The sequence below is a fragment of the Ochotona curzoniae genome, unplaced genomic scaffold (genome assembly GCF_017591425.1).
Source record: "Ochotona curzoniae isolate NIBS_2020 unplaced genomic scaffold, NIBS_Ocur_1.0 contig_2723, whole genome shotgun sequence".
NCBI classification, from domain to species: Eukaryota; Metazoa; Chordata; class Mammalia; order Lagomorpha; family Ochotonidae; genus Ochotona; species Ochotona curzoniae.
Genome location: NW_024465573.1, coordinates 9,755,572 through 9,777,305, shown reverse-complemented (window position 1 = coordinate 9,777,305; position 21,734 = coordinate 9,755,572). Strand labels below are relative to the sequence as shown.

At 36.5% G+C, this 21,734-nt stretch overlaps 1 protein-coding gene across 2 annotated transcripts in view; it reads right to left on the bottom strand.

Moving 5' to 3' along the window:
• Window positions 1–21,734, bottom strand: part of CNTN5 (contactin 5) — a 1,028,052-nt gene that overhangs the window by 278,270 nt on the left and 728,048 nt on the right. For both annotated transcript variants that reach the window (XM_040976845.1, XM_040976846.1), the window contains one exon: window positions 11,560–11,662. In XM_040976845.1, coding sequence (XP_040832779.1) covers window positions 11,560–11,662 — 103 coding nt within the window. The remainder of the gene's footprint in view (window positions 1–11,559; window positions 11,663–21,734) is intronic.

The following is a 21,734-nucleotide window of genomic DNA, read 5'->3' as shown; positions in this document are numbered from 1 at the left end:
TTTACAGGTACCACATATGCTGTTATATGGATTGTGTGGTAGTTTTAGGGAAACAATCTTTGTTAAACCAAATCAAATTGTACACTTAAAATGTTTCACTGTATTACTGTTATACTTCAAGAAAACACCAAAAGTCACTAAAAACATAATAGAGTATGATTTTTTGTGTATTATAAGCTTTTAGCCTCCCACCACCAACTAAAACAAGAGCTGTTTTATACACAATATTTTGGGTATTACTCAGGACATTTATTCTAATTTCTACTGGTTGTGACATAAAAATCAAACTTATACTCTCAAACTGAGAACTAAGGCAATGTACAGAGACATCTTCCAGACCAAGTTCCTTTGCATCTCAGTCTCTTATGTTTGTCTTAAGATTTACTTATTTTACTTTAAAGGCAAGGTTACAAAGAAACACACACACAGACACACACACACTTCTTCCATCCATAGGTTCTTAGAATTAGAACTGTGTTTTTCATCTTTTTCTAGAAAATGGTTCATTAAAGGTCAGGAAGGCAGCAGAGTGTGACTCAAAAATTCAGGCTGTGTACCCACAAGGGACACCCAGAAGAGCTCCAGGTTCCTGGCCTAACCCTCCCCCCTCCCCCATCTCTCTCTCTCTCTCTCTCTCTCTCTCTCTCTCTCTCTATATATATATATATATATATATATATATATACACACATATTTGTTTGTTTTCTAACGGAGACTTTTTTTTTAATTAAACACATGGAGGAAGAACCTGTCATCAATGAGGTTCTGACTGACTTGTTCCTCAACTTAGGGTTTAACATCTGGCACTTCAGCTTCTATTACTCTGTCTTATTAGAGCCCAATCACCTATGATGAAAAGCTGTACCAATAATGACAGAGAGAAAACACTGATAATTAAATTGCTGTATACCTTCAATTGCAAGATGCATCTAGATATCAGAAATATTAAAAGTGGAAAAAGGTATTTCTGGGGTCCTTTCATCTATGCTTTCTTGGACTAGAAGGGGGCTAAAAGTAGTGGAATTACATGAGGAAGAGATGGGAAATTGGTCTTCCCTTTGTGTCCATAAGAAACACAAATGTGTGTTCCTCTTTCAGAAATCTTGAGAAGGTTGCAGTTCTCTGTTGGGATGTGTAAAATAAACTGATTTCATAATGTGTCTGCCTTTGAGAAAATGATCATAAATAAGACATTCTAAAAATTGTAATATAGATTGATCTAATTCCCCAAAGAAAACGAAAGGAGAGAACAGAAAAACTCCAAAGTACTTTACCATTGCTTTTATATAACAAACAAGCAATAGACACTTGTCCCACTGAGTGTCATTTTCTATGTATTGGCTATTACCTGGAATCATTTTTAACCTAAAACTATTATCAAGATTTGATATGAAACCTTCAGTGTACCATATAGATTACCAACAAAACAATGATAGTTCACAAATAAAAAAGAAATAAATCATAGTGAGAAATGTTGATTTTGTATCTTACATTCTGCCTGAGATCTTTTTGTGAAATTATTCACAGTTATACATAGTCTCACACATGCATGTACACTGGTTCAGGCACACCAAAATACTCTAAGTCTTGAGTGCAGCCATTCTGCCGTGGGCAAACAACATCACCATCAAAAGTCAGGCAGGTACTGGGACAGTGAGAACAAGAAATAGCAAATAAAAATAATGAAAATGTCTAGGTCACTGTCATAGGAACTAAAATGCTCAGACATAATGAGGGGGTCATGAAACATGTTGTGTAAAGCAACACTGAATCAGAGACTTCCACTGACTCCTGGCTTTAGCTGGGAGTCACTCTAAGTGACAGTAGAATTCCAAAATGTCAGCCTGAACCCATAGGACTGCAACATACATATAAGGATATCACTTCAATTAAGAGATAGGGATGATGCTGACAACCAAAAGTTCAAAATAAATATGGGGCTGAATTGGATTTCGATAGGGAAGTGACCATACCATCTAGGGAATGGTAGACAATGGGCCAAACCGAGTTCATGCACACACTGTGAGCTGGAGAAACAGTTGGAACAAGCAGATCACCATTAAAATGGGTTCTGAAAAAAATGTATCTCTTACTTGCAGTAGCAATAAGAGAGTGATACTGGCTTCTTAGTGATTGCCTTAAAACTATGTTTGTGGTAGATAGAATAAAATTGAACAAGTGAAATTGAGAGATTTCACATAATTGACAATGTGGGGCATGGCCGAAGTCAGTGAAAGCCAAACGTTTGTTGTGGGAATATTAATTAGGGTTAGGGAGAGGATAATGTCAAGCATGTCAAAGCATATTATCATTACATATTTTATTTTTACAAAGTTAAGGAAATGATTGACACTAAAGTAAGAAATGCATAAAATTCTAATGGCAGGCATGTAAGCAATGCTTGATAATTAAATTTCCTGTATAGCACCTAATCATTCTAAAAAGTATGTATGAAAGCAAATTTAAATTCGAATGGCTCTTCCTGTAGTAGGCAATTTTTGTCATTGATATAGCTCAACTGACACCAATATGGCAATAATGAACATTGGACAAGCAGACCTAGCTTAGAATCCAGGGACTCAGTAGACACACTCAGGATTAATCTGTGTACTTCTACTACTTTTAAAACAAAGTGTTTTCATCAGACATTTCGGGAAGAATGACATCTCAAATAGCTTCTAACAAGTTTCTTGTTACATAAATTTACTTTGAAGGCAACAATATGGGCATCAGGTCAGTGTTAAAAAAGATTACCATAGAGAAAAGAGACATCCGAGTTTTAGTAGAGCATTCAGTAGGAATTCATAGTGAGGACAAGAAACAATTTATAGAAATCCCAAACTGTGAAAGTTCAAAATAAGGAAGCAAGTTAGTGGGGATAAAAGATTTTCTGCACTGCAATCCAATATTAGCTTTTTGAGATGACGTGCCAGTGATATGGTCGAAATCTAATTGTGACGTGGGAGTTATTCAGTGCTAGATGAAAGTTAAAGTATACCCAATTTTTAAACAACTTACTGGTTAATTTTTAAAATTTTTATTCATGAGGTACTAATGACTTGTTCAGTTACCATGATTATCAATCTGGTGAATTTATGTAGAAGTTGAAGAGTTTAAAGTTAGATACTTACAAGAGATAAACATGTTCTTTATAGATTATTTTTCTAAATCTCTATATCCAAATAGATCTGTTCTCTCAACATTCAGCTGAAAAGACTGAATGAATAAATAAACCCTAAATAAAGCTTTTGTATAAGCCTGAACTTACTTAAGTAAAAGTTGTTTTTAGACATGGTGCAATAGCCTAGTGGCTAAAGTCCTCGCCTTGAATGTGCTAGGACCCTATACAGTCACCGGTTCTAATCCTGGTGGCTCCACTTCCCATCCTGTTTGCTGCTTGTGAACTGGGAAAGCAGTCGAGGATGGCAAAGCCTTGGGACCCTGCACCCACTTGGGAGACCAGGAAGAAGCTTCGAGATCCTAGGTTTGAATTGTCTCAGCTATAGCTGTTGTGGCCACTTGGGGAGTGAAGGATGATGGAAGATCTTCCTCTCTGTTTCCCCTTCTCTCTGTATATCTGCCTTTCCAATAAAAATAAATAAATCTTTTCTTTAAAAAAAGTTGTTTTCATTTGTTATGACCTGTTGATTCGTACCTTTGGTGACCTGTACATAATGATATTCCTAATTCACAGTTACCTACATGCTGAAGTGTATTTAGAAAAAAAAAATCACTATGATAAAGTATAATTTGCTTTTTAGAAAATGAAGAGCAGTTTGGTAAATTGAGAACAGCATTAGTCTCAGAATCAGGAGTCTTGCTTCTGCCTGTATAGGTTCATTGCTCTCTGTTCTGCCTTGGTCAAGTGTAATTTCTCTTCTGAAGTAAACTAAGTGGTTCTAAGACAGTACTGTGAAAGTAGAAAATACAGTGCTAAGTAACTGTGACTGCAAAATCGGAGAATAAATTGGCTGTTTCTCTAGAAATAAGTAACACCTCTGAGTACACAAGTAAATGGGCAAATAAAACACTAACTTGCAAAGTTGGCACTGTGGAAGGATATTGAAAATATCAAAGGTATCATTTGAAAGAGCCTCCGAGCACTAAACTGTGCAAAACACACACACACACACACACACACACACACACACACACGCGCGCGCGCCCTGGTTTAGCCTTTCCTTTCGGAGTTTCAATTTCCCATCTGTAGGTGGATGCCAGCATATGAGCTCTGTAACCTTCCAGGCCCTTCCAGTAAGCCATCACTTGAAATGAGGATACATCCTTGGTTTCAGCAACATTGAAGAAACCAATAGCTCACAAGGGTCATTTTCTTGACTCCTCAATGTACCACATTCCTGTGAGATCTGAACATTTATCGATTCCTCTACCCAGTGACTGACTCTCATCCCCAGATCTTCTGTCAATCTAATAGCTAAGTAATTTGATTTTAGTTTGATAGACAAACACCACACAGTTTCAATTCAATTTTAATTCCTGCAGCCCGAAGTGACTGACAGCTCCAAATAAACAGTATTAATAAATCATCAATCTGTAACTAAAGAGCAAGGTCTTTCAGGAATATTTGCCAGTTGCAGACTGAAAATCTCAGAGGAACATTTGTCATTATCATAGCTACAATGGGACAGGAGAGCAGCCATCTGAGACAGCTCAGCAAAGAACCGAGGCAAAGAAAATGTAAATTACTGAAAAAAACGACTTTGTGAATTGGTAACTGCTACTTGCTTATTTGCAACAAATATATAAAGAAAAAAAAAACTTACTTAATATCTTGGTTCCCTAATAGATGTTTGATAGAGAATAACAAGAGACAATTTGTTAATGCTATCTGAGAGATAAGCAGGAACAAACAGGGCAGAAAATTGGTTGTCATCTTCCTTCCCTTCCCCTCACCCATCGTATTTCAGATGAGTTGGGAAAGGTCATTCCAATAATTATTGCAGTAACTGTTTCAATGCCGTTTGAATACAACTGATCTGATTGTGTGTTAATGGCTGCGAAAACAAGACAAGGAACATGTAAAGTATAAAAAACATCTGCCTGTATCATTGTTGGCTTGCAGGACTGTCACAGAAGAAAAACTGATGTTGCTTTATAGCATTTAACTTTTATTCTTATTACAGAATAACTCCAGGTTTACCCTGTGCATAAGGTCATTGAAACGCCAAGGACCAGGTTTGAGTTCTTTGCTGGTGGTAGCTATTTGACATATTGAGTGATCATTCTGAGGTCTGCAAAAGGTCACATGGTCAAATTAAACCTGCAAGGACACTATGGCTGATACAAGTGTGGTAAGAATTTTCAGGGCCAAGACATGATAAAGGGCACTTGGAGACATTTGAGCAAATGCCAAGCAATAACATACATCCTTTAATGAAAGGCTGACCACATTTCTTCTACTCAAACTCATATTCACTAATTCCTGCATGTAAGAACACTCTGGGGATCCAAAGTCTCCCCATAATAAAGAAGAAATATACACACACACACATATTCTGTCCCCAGGGGACAGGACAAAGGGTGAATATGGGTGATCATATTCCTAGCTTCCAAAGTAAAAGATGAGATGCTAAGGAAAACAGGAAAGATTTAACATAGAGTGGCATTTGGCCTAAGGCTTCAAGACTGTAACTGTACGAGGGCGGGTGCTTTTAGACTGAAGAGTCAGTGTTAGAGAGTCACAGGCGCGGAACTGCACAGCATGTGGGATGTGACTGATGCAGAGAGAGTTTTGAAAAGGTACAGCAGAAGTGGTGCCAGTTTGCAAATACCCACCCTGTACTACAGTGTGCTTGTGATTGCTGAGGCAATCTACCTCAATTCTGTGCTGCAAGGGAAGATGTAAGGCAAAGGGAGAAGGAGCAGCTTTTTGGGAAGTTGTGTCAGCCTTTTTTTTTTTTTTTTTGCAATCCACATGTCTGGCATGAAGGGCATCTCAGAATGACATCCTTCCTGCAGCAGCAAAGGAAAACACTCGGACTTGTTTTAACACTAGGACCTGCAACATTTCCTGCCTCAATGGCTCCTCAAAGGTCTTTATCTTAGAGAGGTACTTTTCAGTTTCTAAGCTTTAATATTCCAAATGCTCGTCCCCCGCCCCCCGCCCATCCATGCTTAAGAGACAGTAGCTGTTGTCTTTAGGAATTAATTCTTCAGATTATAAACTTCTCATATTAATTTACATTTCCTAGTTAAAAAGCGGACATATACAGAGCACACCTGATTATAAATAACAGCAGCTTTCCACTACATAGAACAGTAAGAAAGAACCAATTGAATTAAATATTTTTTTTTAGGGTGACAAAAGAGATTCCTTATTTCAGTCTTTAATCCCTTATCTCTCACTTCCTTCCAAGAGCAATGTGTCTGGTGTTGGAAAGCAAACCACGGAAATAACAGATGACAGTTCTTCCTTAAGAATGCTTCTGGGATGAATACTGAGCAAGAAAAGCCACCCTTCTGCATCCCTACTTTCTGAACATGGCACCAGTCAGTTTAAAATGTTATTTATTAGTGCAGGATCCAAAGGCGGCTAAGTAAATCTGATTGACCCTACATGTTTACTCTTACTGTTTAACCTAAGTCTGGACAAAAGTGTATCCAGACAATGAGAATGTTTAAAGTTTTCATTGCGAGCTTAGGCAAGCATCATCTCTCTTCTTTCAAGGAACATTACATCTGAACCATTAGAAGACAAATAGGAAACACTACACTCTTATAGCAATGCAGGGAAAGAGCTTCCTTTGCCTACGCTACTCCCGTGTAGCAACTCACTTTGTCAAGAACTTGTGCATTGCAGCCAATCTAATTTTGATAGTTTAATCCCACACCGTTAAAATTTCTCTCCTTCCCCACCTTGTTGAAACTAGAGAACAGCTTGCAAGCAGTCTCTTGATAATAACCTTCCATATGTTTGAAACAGCCTTTTCTTTCCAAAGTAATTAATCCCTTTCCGTTTTTTACATTTTGCTCTATTTCCCAAACTGTTATACACCTTTGTTTCTCTATGGATTTTCCTTATGCATTTCCTATTTTTTCTAGGGAAATACATTGCCGAATTGAATAGTACCAAATGTAGCATGTCATAGCCACTTTGCAAGCTCTGTACTCAACATCATGAAATTCTATTTTAAGAGTGATTTTAGGAGTCAACTGGTATATAGCTCTGTTGTTCAGCCTCAATGGCTTATGGAGAAACAATTTGACATGGTATATTCAGTGTGAAGCTTAAGTTTTTTCCCTAAGGAAATTTGTAACTTGCAGCATTTCAGTGGACTTTTAAAACTCAGATTTAGATTTAAATCAGTTGGGTTTAATTAACTTGATATTATCATGGCATAGTAAAATTTGATAACCTAATATCCTTTACTTTCTCCTATTTTCACTTATGAATATTGGAGAATGAAAAGACTACATATTTACAAGCATCTCTGTGCCATACCTCCACCATGATGTATCTTTTAAAAATTATCAAGAACCTTTAGAGACAAATCATGAAGAAGTAAATCTACTTTTCCAGAGGAATAAAAATTGAATGTGTTATCAACTTAAGAGTTTGCTGGTATGTTTTGAAAGTATCATTCATTAACTAATCAATTATTTATTAAAGTTTTTCATTACATTGTAAGATGTTATAATTAGAGAAAGTCCAAAGGGGTGGGGGATTCTGCTTCCTCTTTGGGGTCTCAGTTTAATATCTGAGCAGGGACGATGGGCTGGACATCCCTCTGGATATATGCAGACTCAGGAGACAGCTTCATGAAAAGGCACAGTTGATGTCTCTGCCATAACTAAGACTGGGATAAAAGAGCTGTGATCCTAGAGGCTGTCAAGTGTGTGGAGACAGTATGATATCTCTTTGACCACTATGGAAACTTGGATGGAAGGGTTACACCTTCTATATAGTTGGGACTTAAAACTTTTGGGCTAAATCTGGGCCTAAGATCATTAAAAGTAGCTTACATTTGTCAGGTGAATAATGGTAACTCCTCCCCCTTGCATTTGACACTTCTCCATTAGTGAATAGGTCATTTTTCCATGGGTGTGTGCATAATTAGAAGGTTTTTGATTCTATGAATAACATGGTAAACATAGTGATTTTCTGTGGGAACCAGGATTTCTCTGCTAAGGCCAAAAAATGACTGTGTTGTGAGCCATTATCTTCTACTTGTTTATATTTTAAGCCATTATTGCATCAAATACTATTCTATAAACTTTATTGTTACTATGTCCTCCATTTTAGTCTTTCAGTGTGATTCATCTCTCCCATTTGATCTTCAGACAGACAGAGGAACACTTTATGGGGCAGTGATCAAGGGAGGCATTTCTGATCGTTATGTGAAACAGCATGAATGATTTAGACATAACAAGCTTTGAGAACAAAATGAATTCTGGATTGTTCAAGCTGAATAGCTTCTTGAGATCTGCTAGATAATGTCTGTGGTTAACTACACTGCATTGCGCATCTCACATTTTATGAAGAGGATAGTTCTCAGGATAAGTGTTCTTACCACAATGAAAGGAGTGGTACCCATTCCAGGTAGAGTTAGAAGCTTGATGGATTGAGGCACAAATAGGCAGCAGAAGTTAGTGCATGAATACAAGAACAAATGTCTACCTAAATGGTAGGATAGGAAAGCACAGGAGATGTAGAGTATGGATGAGATATATAGTTTGAGGATAACTGGGCAAAGCATAAACACATTATTTTAAATTAATTTCTGTTCAAACTAAAAGATGAAATAACTAGGAATCGTATTTCTGAATTAACTTCTTCCCTCAACATATATTTTCTGAGTGCATACTGTGTGTGAGGTGAAGACAATCATGATTCCTGCCTGGCCGGGGCTTGATGCTCAGCAGTGGGGACTGCGCTCAAGGTTCTGCCTACCTCGCTTGCTTGCCTACAACTCTCCCTTTTCCCCAGACTCTTGTCATTTCTTTCTATACTGGCAACAACATGCTCTGTTGCAAACTGCTGTTGGCTTCTGCTATCAAAGCCGCTAGTGCAGATGAGAATACCTGAGGGATATACAGTCAGGATGCAGATGCCCTGCCCCTTCCTTCAGCAGTACTCTTGGAATGACTACATCTCTTTATTGCTGCAGTGAACGCAGCTCCCATGGATCACCCACGTCACATCCCAAGCCCTCTAGACACACAACAGTGTGTCTCCATGCCCCACTTCCTTCTTCAGATGATGAAGACTTCTTGCTGCTGTTAGTGTGCAATTACCTCATCTTGGGATCTTTAACTCTACTACAGATTTGCAGGATTTTCCTTTACTCAACTCCCTTGAATGATCTGAATCAAGCCCTGTTTCCAACTGGATCTCTGATATAGACAGCAAGGCATGGATGAGAGCAAGCTAACATGGCATTAAGCATTATGAAGAACAAAATGCAACTATCTGTACCAACTATAACAACTTCCATTTGGGCAAAGTTGTCACAGATGTCCTCTTTAGAACATTATATCAAAGTTGAAGCCAGAGGATAAGAGACAACAACAAAAGAGCAGGGCGGGAGTACTCCCACTAAGATGACAAGACCAGGGACAGAAGACGATGTGGCATTCTCCATTCCAGAATATCATTCTAAAACTCTGTGTAGAGCTTGGGATTAAAGTGCTCTCTGAGAATAAAGTGGGGGTTAGCATAAGCATGCACTTAAGATCCTGAGCAGTGCCTAGTGGCAGATACTACAGCCATTGGAACGAAAGCCTAGCCGGGCACCACGGTGCAGGGCCAGTGGGAAGCAGCTGCTCAGGAATTCACTTTAAATGGCTGCGATCACACTGAGAATCAGAGGGAACATGTTTCACATACTAATATGCTGGGAGGAATTAACTCATGTCCACATGTTGTCTTTGCTTCTTTTCTTCGACTAACACAGCAGGTGGCCTTTAGCTAGCAACAGATCTCTTTATAACATGCTTCTTCTTCTAGTAATTATGATATTTCATGTAAAGGATATCAAATGGACAGAGGATCCCTTGACTGAAGGGTGTAACTTTCCTTTAAATTTATTTATTTTGGAGATAAGTAGGAAAGAAGGAATAGAGAAGATGAAAAGAATCTCTTTAAAGAAGAGAAATGATTGCTTATTGCATCCTATGTAGAATGAAAGGGATTATAAATATCAATTTACTAACATGTTTTAGGGCTACCAAAAGCAGCCACATCTAATTTACTAAATAAGTCTGCCTGAAGGAATATTCTATATTGTTTGTTTTCTCTACAAATCAAGTTTTTCTAATTTGTTTTACAATGAGACTTCCTCTTGATTATGGCTTTAATAGAAGTTCTGTCATTTGACAGTAATTTAACTACAGGATATAGTCAATCCTTTGGCAATGGGTCAGAATGTATTTTGCCTTTATAAGGATTGGACTTCTTTACATGGGACATTTTCAGGCACAGCATGTGCAAATGGTAAGAATCACAATTTTGAGAATTTTTTTTTTCATTTTATGAACTGGACTAACCTCTTTCAGTTTTCAAGGTATCCTCAGAATCTCCAAAATTCCTCCTAGATTCATTTTAAGTTGGTGAAATATATTTCTACTTAGGGATATTAAGTTGGACCACATAATAATAATATTTATATGGCTTTAAGACTATATAATAATTTTTCTACTTAATTTTGGATAAAGTGATATAAATATTGTTCCAATCAGTCTTAATCCAATAACTGTATTTTCTACATATTTCCTAATAGTTTCCTTACCCATAGCCTAAATCACCTATTAAAAGCACAATTATGTAGCACTTATTATCTCCACATACTTCATAGTTACGCTGCAGAACTTAGGTCACTGCAACTGAAGTTAAATTATTACTAATTCTAATAGAGACACATTTTTGCAATTTGGAATTATAGAGTCTATAAAAGACCCTGAGGTCTTGTCATCTTTAAGAGTAAAGCAACAGCACTGTTTAAAATAAATCCTTATATTCTAATCAAATAGAATCAAAATCCCACTCCGACTTTTGATCCCGGTATCCATATCGCAAACAGCAACGACAAATGGCAATACATTAGGAGATTTTAAGCCAGCAGCAATAGAATCATTAAGCAACAGACACGCAGGGGTGTGATATAAATCGTCTTTGAATTCGGGAATGATGACATCGTGTGCATATTGACAGCTAATGCCGCTGTTCCTCTTTCAACAGGAACTAAGGTCATTCAGCTCCTTCACTGCAGCTCCCATCCTTATGATCTTTATGTCTTGTCTTAAAATCATATCAGAATTTGCATCATACCCATGAGAAGCAGATAGAACTCGTTTCTGTTTTTTTTTTTTATCATTGCTGATTAAAATTTAAGGATGATTTTGCAGTCTTAAGTCTTAGAGAAGTTATATTCTCATTAATATAGCAAAATTACATGCACGCTGCTTATAAAAATGACAAGAAAACCATACTGCCAGCCTGGGTCTCCTGAAAGAGTGAAACTTGGAACATAGGATCCAAAAATAAGGTATGCCACATTCTATTAAACAATTGTATCTAATTATAGAAGAATATGTACTTACTTGCCAAGTGCAAAGCACTCCATCTTAACAGTTGTTCCCTTAGCAGCTGTAACTGTGAATGGAAAATGGACCTCAATTTTCGGCTCATATTCTCCCATCACACCTGGGAAATAAAAAATAAATAGTGTTTAAGCATAAATGAATGTTACAATTTCCTTCCAGTCCTGAAGCTACTACTTGGAAATCACTGTTTGGGTTGCTGAAGTCTATTTGTTGGTTGTTAAATTTTTTGATATGATGAAAATAAGCAGGCTCAATAATTAGGGTGAAATTCTAGTATTAAAAATGGGCTGCCTCTATATTTAAGCCACTTTAACTAGTAATTGTTGAAAGATTGCTTAATTACTGATTATTCTTCAAAGGAAATAAGTAACTATGAACATTCACCCTGTCACATAATTATGCTTACTTTTAAAAATGATAAAAAGTCAAACACTATATTGTCAAAGATATTCTCATTAAATCAAAATATTTATTGAATATAGCAAGATTTTTAAAATTATTTTAAGAATTATAAAGAACTACAGACTATGACTTGAAACAAATGTATTTAACAAATATTTTCAAACGATTATATTAAAACAACTGTATTTTCAACAAATCTATTCCTAAAGAAAGAAGCAATAATGGGAAGAAATATGGGATGAAAGTTATATGTTTTAATGCAAAATAGAAAGTGATGAATGGCATGAATGAGATATCTCTAGTGTTAGACATATTGAAAGCATTAAAATATAGATGGGACCTGGAAGTAGAGAAAATAAAGAAAAGAAAGCAAATGGAGTCATTGATTTAAAGGGATGTGAAATCACCAAAAATAGTAATCCATTTTTTTAAAGGTTATTTTTATTATTTTCCATGATAAAGTTTTGTAGGTGCATGGATCCCCTCTTTTCCATTCCCCATTTTACTCTCCCACTCTCCCCTCATATTATCACAGTGGTGTAGTCCTTCAATACTGCACTGCATACTAAAACCAGTTACAAGTTAAATATTCTGTTATATAGTTGCTTCATGACATTGTTGCTACAAAGGTAGAAAATATAGTATCATATTGTCAAGGTGGCATTTAACTGTTTCACTCTGAGTCTTCCTTTTATTTGGGACTACAGATGTGTACTTCACTGGGCTTTCAATTACAGGTATGCTAGTCTCCATTACATAGTTCATCTATGCGAATATTTGTACATACTTGCTTTTCTAGCATGTTGGGATGTGAAGGAGTACTAATGCGTACATTTGGAATTACAACCAGAGTCTAAAAAATAGAGGGCTTGATTATCAGAGTAAGAAATTCAAAGTCAAACGTTATTTTGTAATCAATTATGTAATTATTTTTTATAATTAAAAAGTAGGGTTTTTATTCACTGATGTATGAGTAATTAGAGTAAAGGTAAGGTATCCGAGTCAGAGATCAAGTGGCTGGCCCAAGGTGCTATGCTACAAAGATCTGTTGATGGAAACAGACCAAAAGCAGCATTTTATGACCTGAAGTCATATTTTTTTTTCTTCGTAGTACTTTATCATGGTGTTTTCTTAGTACTATTTTATTGAGCTATTTTCTTTGTATTACTTTATCAAGGTGCTTCAGCAAAACGGTCTAGGCACACCACATGTACTAAATTAATCATTGATTATCTGCCATGACTATGTGGTTTATCTCAGCTGCAATTTTTAGTATTTCAAGTCATAGTAAACTAAACTTGTAATTTATTTTGTTGAGCAAGGTTTGATGTTGAGAGGAAACCAAACAGTCCCCTAAGATACTTGGTTGCGATGCAAAACATTTGGCTTGTCTCCAGGCAAGGTCACTCATTGAGCCTTACATTGCTCATGTGTTGAGCTCAATATTATTCAGTGGACACTGCAATACGTCTTCATCTCTTTCCCTGAACCTGTCTCCCTTGGCTTACTTTGCTGCCCTACGTTAGAATTACATGACATTTGGAGATTACCCCAAATTACTCTAAATCCCCCCAAACAGAGGCCTTCAAAGGAAGCAGACATTACTTTCATTCCAGGTCTTTGTGGTTGTTGGTTTATTTATTCATGTAGTAGTTAGCTTTGTTTTATGACACAGATTAATAGCTCTGAGATTTCCTCTTCTCCTTCCTGAATTCCCTATCCTCCCCATGTTTTCCCCTCTAGTTTTACAATGGTGTCTATTTATTTCAATTACTTACAAAAACCCAGGGTATTTTCCCTAAGCAGAATGCAATTTAAAACACCATTCTTCCAAGCACGTTACAAAATAGGGAACCAATGACTTCTGAAATTTTGGGTACTTTATTAAAATATTCTAGTACGGATCCAAAGCTAAGTCTAAAGGCAAAGAGGTTTTTTTTTTTTCACATGTACAAGGAACTGTGTATTTTAATAGTGATTTTATGTGCATTAGGGACTTTCAATGCTGAGTTTTTCTTGAGTGTAATTTTCATCATGCTACTTGTCAGTAACATCAGAGGGTAGAAGGTTAACATGCTGAACAAATGGGATCTGGAGGGCTAAAATCACTTAATTAATTGGTGATTAACAAATCAATGATTCATCCTAATAAGATAGAAATTAAAATATATGTGTGTTACATACACACATGTATACAGGCATATACATGTGTATATGTATATATGTATGTGTATGTTTATGTATATTTATGTATATATGTATGTATATGTGCGTGTGTGTGTGTGTGTGTGTGTGTGTGTGTGTACATAAGCCAGATATGGGCTTATATCCTAGCATTGGGGATCTATTTAATCTTTTTTGCACTAATTTTTGGGGTGGTGGTAATTTTTACCTATTTCAGTGGCAGATGGAGAGAGAGATAATCTAGTTTGCAAAGATGTTTTAAATCACTTTCAAAGGCCTGCTATCACCATGACTAGGCTAAGCCCAAGAAAATGGCCAACAACTCTATCCAGGTCTCCCAAGCCAACGACCTTGAGCCATAATTTATTGCCTTGCAAGATGTGTTAACAGGAAGCTGGATTTGAAGGAGAGTAGCCTGGAATCTAGGCAGGACACTGATATGGGATAGGGCTGTCCCAGGCATTGGCTTATCTGACCACGCAACAAAGCACACACTATTGATCAGTAATCATACAATAACAGCTGTAACACATTTCAACTCATACTTCTGTCTCACATTCATCATAATACTTATTTCTACAATTTCTTTTTTTTTAAAGATTTATTTTTATTACTTTTTTTTTTTATTGGAATGGCGGATATACAGAGGGGAGAGACTGAGAGTAAGATCTTCCGTCCGATGATTCACTCTCCAAGTGAGTGCAACGGCTGATGCTATGCCGGTCAGAAGCCAGGGGCCTCTTCTGGGTCTCCCACATGGGTGCAGGGTCCCAAAGCTTTGGGTTGTCCTCGACTGCTTTCCTGGGAGCTGGAAGGGAAGCAGGGCAGCCGGGATAGAACCAGCGCCCACATGGGATCCTGGGCGTGCAAGGCGAGGACTTTAACCACTTGCGCCACCGCGCCAGGCCCTTGCTACAATTTCTTACATCATGAAATCCTTAGGAATTTGCACAAATGAATTAGATGACATTTTTTCTCGTGTGGTGACTAGTGACAGTCTCTATGTTATGACTGAATGTTAAGCATATTGTAATCAAAATACTAGACTAGGGAGACTTCAACAGTAATGGTACGAAAGGGCCCAAAATAAAGTGATATATTCATTTTGCTCCATTTTTACGTGTTGTACCTTTTGTCAGTAAATATAAACTCCAACAGAATACAGAAGATGGAAGTTATGTAAACCCTAATAAAAGAGGACAGATAAGATCAGAAAGGTTCAGCTATTTTGGGAAATGAAAGGAAGGAGAAATTACTGGGAGAAATTGATGAAAATGGAACTGCTATCACTTTAGTGAGGCTAAGATTAACAGATTGGTGATGGCATTTGGTATTACCAGTAAGAAGCAAAAGTAGAAGTATGAGATAAAATTTCTGCGAGGATTTTATCCAAAATTAATTTTTTAATATCAGTGCAGTTTTTATCAATTTGAAAGGCAGAACAATAGAGAGGGAGGGAGCGAGGGAGGATGACAGAGAGAGATGTGTTGCATCACAGTGCATGCCTTCATATTCTGAATTTGATTACAGCAAATATGAAAGAATAGTGAGAAACAAATTTCAAGTATATGTTGGTGCTGGATGATAAATGTTACCTAGTCACATCATATCCTATTAATCAGATACCTCAGCAATGGCTTAATAAATTTGCCTGAAATATAGTTGGAACAGTTACCCGACATTATTTAGAGATTAGATCTGGAATTAATATTATATTTATTATCACCGGTGATTTCAGGTTGATAATAAATGTAATGAACATATACCCAGGATAAACATCAAAAGTAGAGCCATATGAAGCAATTTACATATTATGTACACTGAAAGGCATTAAGTTACTGAATGAAATAATGAAATAAGTGCATGTAATACCAGATTCCCACATTATTTTAATTTTATATTATTACTTGATATTCAACTATTTTTCAACAGTTGTAAGTATTTATTATTGCCCTTAAGAACCTGAATATAGTTACAGTCATTGTACTGTGTAAGAAAAAGTTCAAGTAAAGCAATCACAATAACAATTATCACAGTGATAACATGGAAAACATAAATGGTTAACTAAAGTACATTATGCCTCAAGATGCTGTGCCATGTTTAATATGCCATGGTACTCAACAACTCACAACATACTGAAAATCATCATGTGATTTGTAGGCAAATGATGCAAGTTCCAGTTCCAGATCTGGCTCGATGTAAGCATTTGTGTATTCATGGCACTTCTCTGAACCCCTATTTTCTTCTATACCATGAGAATGTTGTAAGTTTACATATCTGTTTGTATGATAGGGACCAAATATATCTATATATCTTACTACATTCAAACAAAACTGAGAGTTACAATCTCTGCAAAAGTTAGTCATTTATAAAGTATTATGGCCCAGCGCGGAGGTCTAGCAACTGAAGTTGTCACCTTTCATGCGCAGTGATCCCATATGGTTGCAAGCTCTAATTCTGGTGACCCCGCTTCCCATCCAGCTCCGGGCTTGTGGCCTGAGAAAGCAGCCGAGGATGGCCCAAAGCCTTGGGGCCCTGCACCTGTGTGGGAGACCTGGAGGGAGCTCCTGACTTCTGGCTTTGGATCTGTGCAGCTCTGGCCAATGTAGCAACATTAGGAATGAATCAGTGGACAGAAGTCCCTCCTCTCTGTCTCTCCTCCTTTCTGTATATCTGACTTTCCAATAAAAATAAACCTTTTTAAAAATATTCATATATTTTCTTCTTTTCAATTCCCTAATAAGCTATTGAGAAGTGAAATTTCATGAGACTGGATATACAAGACATGTTTTTACTGCTCTAAGTCACTTTGTAAGTAAAGGAAGAGAATAATTTCCTGACAAGAAGCAATAGAAAACTTGTGCTGTCAACCAATAAATACACCATTTTAAGTACTATTTACATAGAAACATTGAGAAAATCAGTTTTATCATTAGGAGAACATGTTGTTCATTACTATTATATAAATTCTGAAAATCAGAGAAGTCATTAGAATTATTTTTCCTTCTAAACCATCAAGAATAAATTGATCAAGAGTCTTCTGCACACTGAAGTTGCTTTCCTGTGACTACTGAATTTTAAGACTTATTTTCTCCGGTTCTTTCAACTATGAATTAGTGTGCTGTACCCGTTTTTCTCCACCAACTTCTGAGGGCTCATTCTACTTAGCAAAAAAGTATACACATAAGGCCTAAAGAAAGCAATTGGGTATCTTTTCTAAACACAGTCTTTTGGTAGGATTAAAACAATGGTGGAGTATTACGCTTGTAATTATGAAGTGAATTGAGAGTATGTGGAGCTGGCAATATATCATAGTGGGTAAAGCTACTACCTAAAATTCTGGCATTCCATCCTGCCAGTTTGAGCACCAGCTGCTCCACTTCCAGTTAAGCTCCTACCTAGTAACCTGGGAAAGCAACAGAACTTGGTCCATGTTATTGGGCCCCTGCCACTCACGTAGGAGGACCAGATGATCTTCCTGACTCCTGGCTTTGGACTTGCTCAGCCTTAGCCAATCCAGCCATTTATTCTGCTGGTTGAGAGCAAACCAGCAGAATAAATATCTCTTTGTATACCCCTCTTTAACTTTTGCAATCATAAATAAAAAGCTTTAAAAAGAATTTTTTTCATAAAATTGAAAGAAATAAGTAGGAGGAGGGTGGCTAATAAGTTAGTTACATCTTAAAACTATATATAAGAAATACATAAAATCTATGCTATTTGTATAAATATATGTTAAATAGTATGTTAGATAAAGCAAACTAAGAAGATAGAGTTGAGTATTCTCTGAGTAATGTTTTTTTACATGCTTTGTTTCCTCTTTTCATAAAATCATATGCACAAAGTTGTAGAAATGCTCTGTATCTATGTTCACGGAAATAGAATCATTATGCTTGGTAGTAAGCTCGAACTTTAAAACTCTTATTGGCTTTTTTATTTTTTTGCTGAAGGTTTCTGGGACATTGTGACATGGGCATGTATGCATGTCTGTGTGTTTCTGTCTTTGTATGTATGGACTAGAGCTCTTAAAGTTTTTTTTTTAAAGAAACTCTTAAAATTTGCCAAAAGTTTTAGCATGTTGATTTTTACAGGTTGTCACCAACACCTACATGAATGTGATTCAGAACATCGAATTTCATATTGAATAATCTACTGTCCTCATTTCAGCAGCTCCCAAACTCTTATTTGAAACCTGACATGGGTCTAGCAATAATGGAATAATGGCCATTCCAACTATGAAAAAAATGAAACTAAAAGTTTAATGATGCCAAGCATCGTGTTAATACTCATTAAATGATTAGATGTGCTAAGTCTCTAAGTATTCTTGTGCATCTTCCATCTTAATTCAAGTGAATTCTTTTCATGTGTGATTTAACTAGAAATTGTGATTTCTTCATACTTCATTCAAACACGTATATATGCCATAATATTTCCCCATGGAGAAGAATACAGGACAAGGCTTCATAATTTGTTGGATTTACTCAGTGTGTTAGACAAGTCTATTCTACAAGAAACTAAAGGAATGCACCGGAATACAAATAAAGCTTACTAGAAGCAAATTTGAGACTGAAACATGTTTCACATGCATAAATGTGCACGAGCACACACACACACAGAGCCATCATCTGGAAGATAGAAAATGCTCCCAGTAGAGGGTAAACTGCATGAGAGTGGAGTCACTTTACTGGGGAAGAAATGAAAGTGACTCCATTAACTGAGACACTTGTAAATATCTAGACTGAGCTTACTCTCCCAGTCTTGGTTCCCTTAAAGTTATTCCACAGTTTGGGCTCCGATCTTGCAATGTCTAATATTTCCTTTCTCTTGGCATGTCATATATTTCCTCATAGTCAAAATCCGTCACTCAAGGATCATTTGAGCATTTCAATTCTTTGTATCTGACAGAAAACTCACAAGCTAGCTTTTGATTTTCCAAATTTTTATAATTCTTTAGAGAGCAATTGTTTGCTCCAGAAAACTTTCTTACCCTTAGTTGCCTAGCCGTTCATAAAATAATCACTAAGAATTCAGAGACTTAAAATAGCCTTGAGAAATTAGTTCTGCCATTTCAATTGATCAGCTGCCTGTTTGCATAACTGGCAGAAAAGGACAAATGAGTTGTTTTAAACTATTGTTAAAAGTGTATTTTTACATTTTTGTCTGCATAGATTATTTTTACAATGTAGTCTTGTTATTTAGAATGCCAGCTTTCCTGCTGTTACCACTCACATTTGAGACATTAAACATAGCAACTTCTGACTTTCTCTGTAAACAATTCCTCACTTACTTAGTTTTACGAATTCTCGCTGATTTCAAAGGGTCTCTTCAAAGGGGAAAAGTTTCCAGAGGGAAAGTGATTATCATCACAGCCTCATCACAAGTCTTAATGTGCACTGAAGTTTGCAGATGCAACCAGGAAGGAAGGAAACAGTGAGAGAACACCTGCTAAACTCAGACTCTTCGTATAGGAGTAAAATGTCATTTAATCTTACAAAAAGATATACATGATTTTCCCATTTTAAATAAGAGAAAATGGGATGTTGTACACTTAATACATAACTCAATTTCATTGAGCTATTGACTAACAGATAAGAGGATTAATGTCAGGCAAGAAGTATAAACCGAAGTCCATAGTAATTCTCCTTTGAGAGGTTTGCTTATTATTTTAAAGGCAGAGAGAGAGGGGGCAAAATGATAAAGAGGGAGCAAAGGGAAGTATTAAGGGAGGAAGAGAGAATGAATGCAAGAATAATAAATCTGAACTGCTCTATTGGTTTACTCCTTACATGACCAGCAACTGGTGTCGGATGAAGCTGAAGCCAGGAGCTGGGAAATCTGTCTCCGCCTTCAACTAGCAGGGAACTGGATTGACAAGGTTGGACTCTCCACTGGAGTTGGTGGCTCCCTGATAGGCTTGGGAGTCCCAAGTGGGGGTTAACTTCTACATCACAATGCCCACTCATCATTGAAGAAAGAAGTCACTTCCCCTCAGTGTTTTTCTTAAATTAAAATGTTATTTATAAGATGAACAAATCTCATGTATTTCACATGTACAGATTTGGCAGTGTGTACCTCTCAAGCTATTCTCCCTTCTGCTTATTCTCCTATCCACCCTCCTTCTTCTTTTTTTATTTTCCTTTTTAAGTTTTACATTAAGATTTCAATTTATTTTATAACCAAAGGCTTAACCCATCCACTGAAAACTAATTCAACAGTTGTAAGTGAAAACCACTCTTCCTTACGAATAAAGGCAAAAGCTATAAACAATAATCAAATCTCAAAATGTCAGTTTTGCTCATATATTTTTCTACTGTGCATATTAGTTAACAAAAAATTACTACTCTCTTTTGATCCCCATGGAAACTTCCTGTGGTTTGCAAAGCACTATTTAATTTAGTCATCATGGATTTGTAGACAACTAAGCTCTACCTTTACTACTTTTTAAAGTTTTTCTCCCACTTATCTCATTTCCCCCAGATTAATTTCTGCCTCTGCTCCTCTCTGACATATTCATTATCCTCCATATTGTTTTTTTTTTGGTAAAATTAACCACAATTATAATCAATTGTGCAATCTGATTATGCACCTATCTCTTGGTTCAGGACCAGTTTTCTAACCTACAAACTAATACTGTTCATAGGCCATATTATTTTTTACCTTTCCATCATAAGCAGTGTCTGAAAAGCAGACAACTTTGCAAAGGTAATCTTTAAAAATATTTCATGTTTCAGTTATGCAATCCTTGATTGTTACCAATGCACAAACTCTATAGTAGATGACATTGGAACTGAGATTATTTTATGTATTTCATTCTTATTCTCTGAGTTTGAGGAAAAAGTTAATCCTCTTATCTAGACTCATAAAAACATACTTTATGAAATTAGTGGGTTGTGGTCATATGATAGTAAAACAAATTTTAGAAACAAGCTGATAATGTCTCTATTTCACTATATCAATTGGTTGGCAAGTTCTGCCAAATTGATTTTCTAATATCTTTCCCATCCATTTCTTTATTCCATTCTTGTCATCCTTGTTTCATTTTACTTACTTATTCTTTTAGTTTTTATTGGAAAGGTAGAGAGTCAGACTTCTCAAAAACCCACAAATGCAAGGCAAGGCCATGCTGAATCCAGGAGCCTGAAACTCAATCCAAGCCTCCCACGTGGATGGTGGGGCACAGTTTGTCTGAGCACCTGCTGTGTCTCAGCTTGCATCTCAGTGGGAAGCTAGAAGACTCAAACTCTGGTAATCAATGTGGGAATGTAAACATTCCCTAATCAGTATCAGAATCAATATACCAAACACTTGAGTGCCTTAATTTCCTTTTTATCCAATCAATTCGTTTTGATAATATGAAGACCTTCAGTGACCTTTGCAGGAGTGTTATTTAATGCACAGTAAAAGTATCTTTTAAAAGCAATATAGACATGGGAGATAAAGTTGGATAACAGTTAGGAGCTTCTTTTTTTTTTAACAGAAATAGAATGGGAACGTGATAGGGTGATGTATTCAAGGTTCACTTTTGGGATAGTTAATATTTTAGTATGTTTGCAGATGAGGACAATTCAGTACAAGGATAAAATTCA